This window comes from Eucalyptus grandis, chromosome 8 (genome assembly GCF_016545825.1).
Source record: "Eucalyptus grandis isolate ANBG69807.140 chromosome 8, ASM1654582v1, whole genome shotgun sequence".
In the NCBI taxonomy this organism is placed as follows: domain Eukaryota; kingdom Viridiplantae; phylum Streptophyta; class Magnoliopsida; order Myrtales; family Myrtaceae; genus Eucalyptus; species Eucalyptus grandis.
The window spans coordinates 33,433,697-33,446,899 of record NC_052619.1 but is presented as its reverse complement, the minus strand read 5'-3'; the positions used below and the strand labels follow the sequence as shown (position 1 = coordinate 33,446,899).

Genomic DNA, 13,203 nt, shown 5'->3' with positions numbered 1-13,203 from the left:
TCACGCCCGAAGCCACCTTCTGCATCTTCTGCACACGAACCAGCGCCACCACCATGGCGAGCCTTCGCCGGAGTTCGGGCCGCCGTTGGCAGACGTCCAACCTCACGCCGATCTTCCACCCCGACCGCCACTCGTCGGCCGACCCTGCCCCGAATGGCCAAACCGAGGCCCACTCTCCACTCTCAACATACCCTCCCACCGTTCCGGAACCATGCAACATTTGCCCGCGTCGGCTCGATCAAAGAAATGGGCCGTGATGACCATAGGTGAAACAACACCTCGAGCGAACGATCGGTCGAAGCTCAGGAACGTACACTCCCAACGCAAATTTTCAGATCTAGTTTAGGCATTACGTCAAACACTTGAGGCTTGCTACTATAACGAGGTGTTCATGGCTCAACCGAAGCTCAGACCATATCGGGATCTTCGACACACGACAAACAAGACATCGGAAACAAAATGTAAAGGCGACGAGGGCCGGAGCACGCGTGAGCCGGACGTCCACGAGCTCCGATCCGGCACGCCCGAGAAACAAGACGCGAGGAGACCCGAGCTTACCTGTTCAGCTTGAGGACGTCGCCGGGAAGGTCGTCGGACGGGTCTGCGCGCGGCTGAGATGCCCTCTCTTGCTCTTCTCAGTCACTTGGACCTCTCACTCTGCGTTCGCCGTCTCTCTCCTCCTCTCCGTCTCTCAAAGAGCGACCTCCGCTCAACCGTGGACAAAGACGGTGGTCAAGAATGGGCAAGTAGCGCTGGTCCAGGAACGAAGTTCGGCTCCTGGGTCTTGCCTTCTCTCAATCCATCCCCCTGCTCACTCTCGGTTCTCTCCCTCCCTCTCAGCAAAAACCAGCAAAATTCTCCCAAGAAGCCCCCAAAACCAGAACGTCCCCCTTTTGAGGGCACCGGCCAGCGCGCATGGCTTCTGCCATCACCAGCTCGTCGGTCGGCCTGGCCCCGACCCGCGGATCGCACTGCCCTCTGTCGCTCGCCATCCTTTTCCTCTCTTTGACCTGTACTCTTCTTTTTTGCAGAGGCGTGACCGGCGTGAGGAAGAAGACCAGCACGGGGGCTGGGCTTGGAGAAAAGGAAATGAAGCTGGGGTTGGCCCAGGCGAAAAGACACACAGAGAATAGTAGAAAGAAAATGACCGGGCAAAGTTTTTTGAAAATTTTAATAATCAGTTATAGTAATGTAAATGCTCTTAATGTCTAGGTGCGATGCATTTTAATGAAAACAAACGCGATGCATTTTAATGAAAATTATTTATTTTACTTTTATTTTAATTAACTAGATGAAAATTATTTATTTTACTTTTATTTTAATTAACTAAACTTTTAATAATAATTTTAAAAAAATTGATACTAGCAATGCTAAAGTTCCTAATATCTATATGTGATGCAATTTAAGGAAAATTAATTTTTATTGAGGGGTTAAAAATCAGTCCCTAAATTTTTATGTGATAAAGCCCTTAATAAAATGACCAAATTTAGGTGTCAATACATAATCATTCAAAACATGGCATGATCAATTTAATGGAAGAAACCTTTACGTTCGCAATAAGTAAACTAGCGGTGCATTTGGCAACTATTTTATTCCCAAGAATAATTTTTACTTAGAAATGGTTTTTTTTTTTTTTTTGTTCCATGAACGAGTTTCTAAGCATTCAAAAGAGTTTGATAAATATATAAAAAAAAAAAATTTACTTCTAGAATTGAAATGCATTTGGTAAGACTTACATTCTTTTATGACTAAAAATTTATTTTGATTTGTTAATAATTTCATTACATTTTCCCTTTTTCCCTCTTCCTCCTCCTCTTCTTTTTCTTCTTCTTCAAGTGTTTGATAACTACATAAATTTTCTATTCTCATAATAAAGATATGTTTGGTATAATCCTCACATTCTTTTGTGACTTAGAATTTCTTTTAATTTGTTAATAATTTACTACATTTTCCCTTTTTCCTCCTCCTCCTCCTCCTCCTTCTTCTTTAGGTATTTGGTAATTGTATAAAATTTCTATTCCCAAAAAAACAAAAATGCATGTTCTTCCTTAGTCACTCGCAAAGGCAATTTTCTTCCTTATTCCGGGATGCCATGGCAATCGCCCACCCATCCTCTCCTATGCAAAGGATGTGTAGCCACATGATCTCCCTACCAAGTTTGACATGAAGCCATTAACGCTCCCCTTCTTCATTGCGAGGGAAACCAAGTCCTTTGCATACTGCTTAATCCCCACCTTCGTCGTCTATAGCTTCCTCTCTATCCTCAACCCAACCATTCACTCCTTCTATCCTTGCTTCACCAATTAGGGTTTCGATTTTGGGGGCAAATCAAACTAGGGTTTCAATTTCGGGGACAAATCAATTAGGGTTGTTATGGGGAATTTTTTTCAATTTGCAATTTAGGGTTTATATTTTGGGTCAAACATTATGGACAACATCTCTTATGGTCTATATGCTGATTAGGCATTCTGGCTAGCCACATCAACTGAAGAAATTAAATATATATATGGCCACATCAGATTTTAGCAATCCAAATCAGAATTAGCACTTAAGTGATTATTAAAAAAAAACGGTACTTAAGTAATCCGAAAAAAAAATGACACTAAAATGAGCATCATGCATAACTTTTGGCACTTCTAGTGTACTTATCCCTTATGGTTCATAATTAATTAAAAAGGCTATGTGGACATCTTAGAAAACAAGTCAATCAAGTTGGGTACCAAAAAGGCGTTGATTCAAACAAACTAAAGTAATCACATCCCCATACTTATTTCTTTGGTTGCATAAGCTCCTAGCCAACCCCAATGAGCTAGTGGTAACTCTTTATCACATAAAATTCTCGTAGGATTAATCAAAGAAAATGAAAATCCTGACATCATGAGACAAGAGCTTGGCAAAACCCGTGTTGATTGAGGACTATTGGTCCACCTCTAGCGTTATCTTTAAACTAGTCTTCCCCCACCAATGTATTTTTAAATTTGACAAAAGGATTTCTACTTTTGAAAATTAGAGTTTATTTTCCAAAATACGACTAAATGAGGTTATTTTCTAAAATACAACTGAATATCGACCTTTACACCAAATACCTTGGCGTCTAGGCACCAAAATGCTGACTCTAATGACCTAGTCCTCAACCACCAAGCCTAAGACATCGATGCTTGTACGTAGGTCTTCAATGGTAATGCTTGAATACTCGACTCTTAAGCTAATGTTACTAGTGCCCTAGCTAAAGTCTATTGAGATCATGCCTGATTCCTCAGTGGTTAGGCATGAGTCCATAAATGTTAGACTCAAGTCCCTCAAGGCTTGGCCCAAGATCCAATTGCCCATATCAAATTCCCCAACGATGCTAACTAGAGTACCCTACTTCTATACTCATATTAGTGATATTTGGACCCTAGTCAACCAAGGGCATGCTCAACACCTCGATGCCTATGCCCAAGTCCCAACAACCATACCTAGGTACTCAATTCCTGCATTCAAGTCATTGGCACCCATACCCAAATCTATTGAGGTCAAGCCCAATTCCTCAACAAACGAACTCGAGTCCACAAAGATTGTGCCCAATTTCCTCAAGACTAGGCCAAAGACAGCAATGCTTGTGCTCAGGCCCCTAGTGGCTGTGCTCAAGAGCTTGGTTTCATTGCCTTAGTTATTGACACCTAGGCCCCAAATCCATAGAGATTAAGTCCCAAACTCCAATGCTCATAATAGCGCTCTCATTCAACCATGCTTTAGACGTCAATGCTCTTGCCCGTGCCTGAGTCCCCAATAGCCTTGCCCCCTGGTACATAGCTCTAGTGTCGAAGTCACTAGTACACAAGTCTAAGTAGATCAAAATTAGGTTGAGACCCAAGTGCCCATACCTAGATCCTTGACAAACTTCCTAGTGTGCCCAAGCCACTAGGCCTTAGACCTTAGTCCCAACTCCCATACTCAGTCCCTAGTGGGTAGGCCAAAGAAACCCCGTTAACCAAGCCTAACTCCCTCAAGGCTAAGGACATAGTCCTAATGCCCTAGTCGGAGTTCTCAACAATCAAGATTAGGACCCTAGCACCCAAGCTCAAGTCCCTGAAGGTTGAGCCTAAGATCACAATGTTCATGCACAGGTCCTAGCACCCATGCTCTGGTTTCTAGTTGCTACGCTTTAGAATTATGGGCTATTGCTCGGTAGCTAGGCTTTGGAGCCACCCCAATAGCTTGGCCCAAGTTCATCGAGGCCAAGGCTTGGACCTTGACACTCAAGCCTAAGCCCTCGGCACTTGAGTTCTAGACCATAGTGGCTAGGCTCTAGTCACTCAAAGGCAAACCTAAGATGTCAGTGCATGCGCTTGGGTCATCATCAGTCAAGTCCAAGTATCGTGGTCTCAATTGCCGAGCTCAAGTTCCCCATAGCTGGGTCCAAGACCTTGGCGCAAACCAGTGTAACCTAAGGCCGGGCCTAAGAGCTAAGCACTTAAGGCCAAGCTTGCAATATAAGCTCCTAAGGTCGAGTTCCACAAGAAAAAAAAAAGACACAAATTTAGAATCTATAGAAGTTTTTATGTTATGAAAATTTAATTTGATAAAACCTTTTCAAAAAATTTGATAATATATCAAGTGTAGCATGTGTATAATAAAAAATATAGACAAGTCTTCCTTTCCAAAAGACAAAAATTAATATCCTATTCATTTTCATATTTCAACCAAAAATTGGAAAATATTTCTATTATTTGGAAAAATAAGTTATTGGAAATATTTTTCAAAAATGTCAAATTTTTCAAAAAATAAATGGAGCATTATTGGTTGGCATTTCATGTTTGGATAGAAACTTTAAGCTTTGTATTTGATCTTAGTAAATGCCTTGAGACAAGAAGAAGCATGAAATCGAGGTGCCCGGGCAAAGTTAAACTAGTTTCAAACAAGTTAGAAAATGGACAACCTTCAACTTCCCTATAATTAAAAAGATTAGTGATATTAGGCATTGAAAAGTCTACAAAACGTAGGATAAAAGTACACCCAATAGAGAAAGTGATACCTCAAAAAAGAATAGGAAAAACTGTTTTAATTGATTAGAGTAAGAAAGGATCATTAACGAGGCAAAACATTTCCAATCTTCTTTCCTTTTACTACAAGTATAAATAAAGAAAATTGGGCCGTTGTCTATGAAGGCGAAGGAATTGAGTAAAGAATGGGAAATAAAAGAAAATGGGAAAATTAATCGTCCTATATGGCACGACCAATGATAATATAAACAATTCTTACAATTTTTGTAAAAAAAATTATTTTTTGAATTTGATATTTTTTTTTTTCTGTTTTTTTTTTTTTTTTTGATTGGTGAACCCTCGTTGGCTCCAATGACCCTGTTAGCCCTTACCCAGGCCAACAAGGCTACGAAGGCCTTGGGCAAGGCCATTGCGGCCTCTTAAGCCATGGGCAAGGCAGCTAGCAAGGCCCTCACAGGCCACAATGAAAAAAATAATGATAGTAATAAAAAATAATAAATAATTCAAAGAAATTATAAAGATGCAAAAACTGTCCATCTCTATATTAGCTTTCCTACATGGCATGGCTAACATCCTCATTAATGATCTCCAACCAAATTTGGCTAAAAATATATATTGGCAAATTGTCAAGAGATTTAGAACTAAATTAATCAAATTAAAATGTATGAAACTAAACTAGCATTTATATAATAATTTATCACTTTTTTGGGAACTTGGAAAGACAATTCTAGAAGTGCAAATACCAAAGTTTGGAAGGGCAATAGAAAAGATGGGTGAAGATTTGGAGGGTGAAAAAAAAAATCCATAGTCGCACCAAAAGGAATCACCTTCGCTCATAACTCAAAATTCGTGTTTGCATCTCATGATCGTGTTGACTACTCATATCCTTTCGTGTTGTTACAAAACATTTTTCGATATAATTGAATAACGTTTCAATAAAGTATTGGCCCCTCAATTTACATAATGTAAACTTGACTTAATCTTCAATTGATAAGATTGTAACTATTGAATGTGAAATTTCATTGATCTAACGAAAATGAAACATCGGATACTTGTGAATGTATTATCTTTAATTGCTAACTATAATACACAGCCTATTCTTAAAAGGGTAAAAGCTGCCAAAAAAATATATAAATTATGCCCATTGTGAAACATTATTCCTAAAAAAATTTCCATCAAAATTTTGTAAATAAGAACTGTTAAAAATCTGCATACATAAGCGCCACAAAGCAAATGGTGTGAACATAACGCCAATGTGCCTTGAGTAAAATAAAAATAACATTATTTTGACTGAAAAATCATCTAATAGAACATTAACGAGGGATAAACGTGTCAGATATGTACAAGTTTTAGATTTTTTATGTCAAAAAAAAATTGAATAAATGTGTTACAATGGGTATAGTTGGGGATTTTAATCCACCAAAAAAAAAAAAAAAAAAAACCTCAGCAGGAATTTAGTAATTTTTCTTGGCCATCTTCATTATTCAGCAGGTACATGATTCAGTTTGCCATTTAATTATCAACAAAGGAAGTGGAGACTGACAGAATTAAAAAATTCTAATTACGTAGAGGACAAAATAGGTAATACGCTAAAATTTGGATAAGAAAACTTCCATATGCCAGATCAACAAATTATAAATCTCATTAGCAAAATCACATTCGAGTTTCCTCCATGTATATGTCAATCTCAAATTAGCCTACTATAATTGGAGGATTTTTTTCTTAATTAGAAAGTCAATGTTACTCAGCAGGCATTTATTAACTTTTCTTGGCCATCTTCATTATTCAGCAGGTACATGATTCAGTTTGCCATTTAATTATCAACAAAAGAAGTAAACACTCACAGAATGAAGGAAAACTTCCATATGTCAGATCAACAAATTATAGCAAAATCACATTCGAGTTTCCTTGTAAGTCAATCTCAAATTATAATTGGAGGATTTTCTTCTTCATTCGAAAGTCAACATTCTATGTTCATATCAACCCAGGTACATACATATATATATATCCACGTACTCATGCTACTGATCACTGTATGCGTGATTCCGAAACACACCGAAAGTTGACACTCCTCTCTTTGCTTTCCTGCGTTACAGTCCAAAACCAAGCTCTCAGGGATGAAGCTCTCCCTCTCCATTTCCCTCATTTCCTTCTCTTTCTGCTTCTTCCTCCTTATTGCCAGGTGAAGCTCGAATCACATTCACCTTCCTTGCGTGCTTGTTCACTGCGAATTCAAATCAGATTTTGTATTCTTTTTGCTTAATGCACGACTAGATGAAAGGCGGTTCTGAATATATGGTGACAAATATCGTTGCCTTTTTCATCCGGTAATGCAAGTTACCAACTTATCTAATAAGCTCTGGTGGCTCTTTCTGTTGAATTATACTCTGTAATGGTGGAGAAATGATAAGACGTAGAAATGGAGGTTGATACATTCATTGCGAGATCCGTGCACAAGTTTTGGACATATAATGCAAAACGGACTCATGTGATTTCCGTGCAAGGTCCAAGAGATCTTGGGAAACTGATTTATTCATGTCTGTGCTTGTTTATGATGACTCGGTCAGTCTCGGATTTTCCATTTTGAGTTCAGTGAGGGTATTTGTGAGACGAAGGATGGGCTAATCAGAGGATTATCCGAGTACATACACCTGTTTTCTGTAAATTTTTTGTTATGAATTGCTTGATATAGATTACCCTGCGACAATTTCTGCGTTTTGTATTCTGCAGTTGCTATATTGCTTGAATAATGGTGGCTCTAACAAAGATGGGCTTGAATATCTCTAGCAAAATTAATGCTTTGATGAATTTTGACAACATTGTAAATGTTCGTGAGCAAAGACACTAATCTTTACAATAACTTTCATTGGAATCTGCGTGTGCCTATGGTAATGTGTTTCCGGCTCAGATGTTAATTCAGTGGGTCGCAAATTTCTTGAACATGTGAAGAATTCAGTAGTTCTAATTAGGTGAAGCTAGTGGTAATACTAATTTCAATTTGTCAGCGTCTCGTCTGTAGAGCGTGCTAGCACCCCACCGAGAGGTTGGAATTCTTATGATTCCTTTTCCTGGATCATCTCCGAAGAAGAGTTTCTGCAAAATGCCAAGATCCTTTCCCAGAAGCTACTTGCTCAAGGATATGAGGTTATATCCACACTACCGCGACAGTCCACCAATAGAATTTTTGGCTTTTATCTAGAATAGTGAAGGATTCTTAGTGAAACTAAAGCATTTCTTTTTCATCCTCCTTTTCATGTCTTCCCTGCAAAATATGCAGTATGCAGTTGTCGACTACCTTTGGTACCGAAGAAAAGTACCAGGCGCTGACGCTGATTCTCAAGGATTTGATAAGATTGACCAATGGGGAAGGATGATGCCTGACCCAGATCGATGGCCTTCGTCTAGCGGTGGGAATGGTTTCACTGAAGTCGCAAATAAAGTCCATAGCATGGGGCTGAAGTTTGGGATTCATGTCATGAGAGGAATAAGCACGCAAGCTGTCAATGCTAACTCTCCTATCCTGGATACCACCACGGTTTGTTTGTTTTACTCCAGGTTTCTTATGCTGATTTTTCTCCTTCTTGCACAAAGCCTTCTTGTAGACTAGATTAAAAGGAAATTCTCTCATTGCTGTTAAAAGTCCTCGCTAGGGTGAGTTCCTTTAAACTATTCATGTTCACTCTCATCAAATGATCTAGACGACTGATCTGCTCCCATAGTCCTAGGAAGAGTGTTAAGGTGTGACTCTCACTTTCTCTGGAATTTGTTTTTCACTTCCATTCTGTTTTTCTACTAGGGACGTGCATATGAAGAGTCTGGTCGGGTTTGGCACGCACAAGATATAGCTCTAAAGGAACAGACTTGTGTTTGGATGCCACATGGATTCATGAGTGTAAATACTGACTTAGGAGCTGGGAAGGCTTTCTTGAGGTCACTTTATCAGCAATATGCATCGTGGGGCGTTGATTTCAGTGAGTGATGACGATTTTTGTGTATTTCGCAGCCACAGTAACCTCTTAAATTTAAACTGCTTCAATTAGTTTTAAACAATGATATGAATAGATAAATGACTGTAGAAGAACTTAATTTTTGAATCACTTCAATCACTATCTTTAATACTAATTGGTTATTTTTGATGCAGTAAAAAATGACTGTGTATTTGGTGCCGATCTGAATAGAAATGAGATCACCTACATCTCCGAGGTGATGTGATGGCTGTTTTATCTTTTATTGACCGACTCACTTTGTCCTTTTTGCAAATGAAAACTGAAGCGGGTCCAATATCTGGCGTGGCCTTGCACAGATTCTAAAAGAGCTTGACCGTCCCATCCTGTATTCTCTTTCTCCTGGAACTACTGCGACACCAGATATGGCAAAGGCAGTAAGTGGATTGAGCAACATGTACAGAATTACTGGGGATGATTGGGATACATGGGCAGATGTTGCGGCACATTTTGATGTTGCAAGGTGATTTAACATGTCACAGTATAGTGCAAACGTCATGGACATGGACCACCTATTGATATTCTCATAACTTTTTGTTCATCAGGGACTTTGCTGCTGCTAAAATGATTGGCTCCGGTGGCTTGTTGGGAACATCATGGCCTGACCTTGATATGCTACCACTGGGATGGCTCACTGATCCAGGTAATAACACTGGGCTTGTCTTATTCTCCGATAAACTTGAAGGTCTTTTGCTCCATCGTACCCCTAAGGGATTGGCTGGACTAATAAGCACTGAAAAGCCGGAGAGAGGCTTTGGTGTGATGGTAAGTCCTTACCCTCGAAGGTTATGCCTCGACTGCCCCTTTGGGGTTTCAACATTCTGGACTCTGTCCGAGTTGCACATGAAGAGTGAATTCTCAGAGTGGCTTATGCAAGCTAATTTTATTTGCCCTAGCATGAAAATTACGGCTCATGAGAAAGCTTCTGTATCATCAAGTTGCCTTTTATTTTAGAATGCGGCACATGGGTAGTTCGATACTTCACTGTCCTAATTAAATGGCACACTCAGTAGCCAGAGGTTACCTGGGCTCCTTCCTTATGTAACTTTAGCAGTTTTAGATTATCTTGCATATGTGAACTCTTTGTCAATGCCTTTGAAACGTACATGGAGTGATGTATTGCTAAAGTGAAAACCTTCTCAACAACTAGGTTCAAATGAAGGCCCTCATAGGGCATGTAGGCTTACCATACAGGAGCAAAGAACTCAGGTTTGTGTTTAATGAAGATTTCTTTTCACTTCACTATTTGCACCAATCAGAAGATCAGATTTCATGCTAACGGATTAAAGTTGTAGGTGACTTTGTGGTCAATCGCCAAGTCCCCCCTCATGTTTGGTGGAGATTTGAGGAATATCGATGATACTACTTTCGGTCTTATCACCAATCCTACTCTGCTTGAGATAAATTCCTACAGCTCAAACAATGTGGAGGTATGTACTCTCTCTTAAGATCTGATAAGACAGTCATTTCAAAGCACTTTTAGGCTACTTATGCGGATTATTTTACAGTTCCCGTATATCAGTGGGTCGTCAAGCTTACATGGGCGGTCTAGAAGTTCCCCGACAAGTGTGGAAGAGTCAGAGGTAGGGTCATTGGGTCTGACTAGTTGCGAAGATCAAAAAGCAAACGGATGGATGGTCGAAGAGCTGGACCAAGATCTTGAACGGATCTGCTGGAAAGAGAACATGGAGAATAGACATGGAGAACCCTTTTGCCTAAACAAGACAAATTCTTTAGCCGAATCGTATAAAATGCTCTCCTACTTCTGATCTTTTTCATTTGCTGTTCTCTATCCTGTATTTTACATAACTCAAAAGGTATTTTTATATGTATGTGCTGTGTAGCAGAGACCAAGAGATAATGTATGGGAGCCAATATCAGGGAATACTCCACTTATTAGCTTCGGAAAATATGAATTTCTGCTTAGATGCATCTCCGAAACGCAAAATCACATCTAGTGAGTTTGCAAGAGGCTCATCTTCCCCCTGCACGCGGAATGCTAATCAGGTATTTTTAACTATTAGTTGAAGATTAGTTCAGAAGACGAATTTTGGACACAATTAGGAAGACTCCGTACTTGTTGCATTTTTGGAACCTGTTGATGTTATCAAGTAGATGAGGCTATTGCAACATTTTGCACCACTTTATTTGTCTTCAAATTAGACTCTATTGTCCAGCTTAGAGTCATGCAGAAGATAACATGCTGAATGTTCAATTTTGACAGATGTGGAAGTTTCACGGTAATGGGACGCTGATGAGCAGCTATTCTGGACTGTGCGCTAAAATGAAGAATGTCAAAGGTTAAAAAGAAGGCTTGCTGATCTCAAAGCCGGAAATCTAATGTTTTGTCTGTCTTATTTACAGACATATTGTTTGTGCAGCTAATGCTGATGCGACAGGAGCTCGGTCCTGGATCGCAACTGGAAGATCAGGTTTGATTCTTATTAATTGCCTCTCTCTCTTTCTTGGCCCCCTTCTTCCCCCAGTTAAAGCCTTAAGGACAACATAATTTGGATCTACACACTTTTTAAGACGGAACAAAATGCAATATGATCCCGTTTCGAACAAAGTATCAATGGCCTAATCAGCAGTTCTCAATAACTTTGCCACACGATCTATTCAAGCAAGTATGAACATTTTGTAGACATTTTTTTGGTCTCAGTTTTGTTCTTACATCAACGCAGGAGAAATATTTCTGGCGTTTTTCAACCTGAACTCATACGACATGATGATATCAGCACTAGTCTCTGACCTGGCCAAGGCGCTTCCCGGTCGGACGGTCAGTGCTTGTACAGGCTATGAAATATGGAGCGGCACTAGGATTGACCGCCCAACGCTGTACTCGGTATCATTATCGGTGGACTCACATGACTGTGCCCTATATGTCCTAAACTGTCGCTAATTAGAACAAATGACTGCGAGTAAATTTTGATTTCGAATTCTGTGACTTTTTTTTCCCATTACCATCTTCCGTTCATTGGCATCATTGTGAAGAACGAATGTTGCTTAATCTGAGAATCATGCAATGGAACAAGGCGAGAAATATGTGGGAAAATAAAAAGATGCCCCGCTGCAAATTTAGAGGAGCAGGTTCTGTCGATCGAGGATTCAAGTCAGTCATGTTAGCGATGAAGTTGGGCCTCGTTTTGACTCAAAATGAGAATCTAGAAAACATTCTAAAGGAGAACATTTTAATTTATTTTTCGGCACATTTGGATCGCTTAAAAAAAAATGAGTCAATGAAAGATATTTACATATCAAGGGAACATGTATGTTACCACCTGAATTTTCCGAACCGGTCAAACTTAGAAAATTTTAGATCCGAGATCCCCGATCATGGCATGACTCGATTAATGCCCACAACACCTTAGTTGCATGTAGAAATTATGGGCATTGCATTTCGTCAGGAACTACATAGATTGGGGTTAAAATAGATGAATCAACTCTTCAAGTTGACTAATAAACTTTTGAGTTTCCTTGCTTGATATGCTTGAAGCATGAGATAAGCTGCGTGCCGATTCATTTATTTGTCCTAACCCTTTGTGGTCAATTCCTTTTGTAAGCATTCTAATGTTTTTATTGATTGTGGTTCATGAATCGAACCGTGGAGGTGGATTGAAAAGCTTGGAGACTCCATTGGTTTCCTTTGAGATTAAAGTTAGTTCTAGGATTTAGACTCTACATTAGACTAGATCATAAATTTAGACCTTAGTTGAATAATTTTAGGGATATGATTAGATTAGTATCACTAAGACATAGTGTCACGCCCCGAACCCTGGGTACGCGCACACCCCTCAGTTGTCGATTAGAAATGCAACGTCCTAGGACGTGTTGTCGGCCCGTTCTTTTTATTTTTCGATTAAGCACATGTGGAAGCGAATTAAATACATCACCTAGTCAATCATCAGAAATAGGGATAGTAAAAACACACCACAAAAGTTGTCGAAAACAACTTATTTATTTAACTACTATTGTCCCTAGGGAGTTTAATGATTTACAAGTCCTTACACTAGCAACTTCCAACCGACCCTCTCAAAAACCTTCAGGGATCAGGGTCACCCTAAACTTCGCTAACGGCAGGGCCAGCCAAAAGGTATCATATCTCGCGCCACCACATCTGCACTCAGCAGATCTCCACATTACGGCCCTAAAAAAGGTTAGCTTACGACGGGGTGAGATAAAATCTCAGCGAGTCAAAACCCTAAATCCCGATT

The 13,203-nt window shown here is 39.7% G+C and overlaps 1 protein-coding gene across 1 annotated transcript; it reads left to right on the top strand.

Moving 5' to 3' along the window:
• The first annotated feature begins 616 nt into the window (after positions 1 to 616).
• LOC104416979 lies at positions 617 to 11,891 on the top strand. The gene is made up of 15 exons (XM_039299889.1): positions 617 to 942; positions 1,032 to 1,100; positions 7,991 to 8,129; positions 8,263 to 8,520; positions 8,782 to 8,956; positions 9,127 to 9,188; positions 9,289 to 9,452; positions 9,535 to 9,632; positions 10,140 to 10,198; positions 10,285 to 10,419; positions 10,498 to 10,733; positions 10,837 to 10,996; positions 11,214 to 11,289; positions 11,371 to 11,421; positions 11,674 to 11,891. The coding sequence occupies exons 1-15, from the start codon at positions 617 to 619 to the stop codon at positions 11,889 to 11,891; spliced, it is 2,226 nt and encodes a 741-aa protein (XP_039155823.1).
• Positions 11,892 to 13,203: the final 1,312 nt, after the last annotated feature.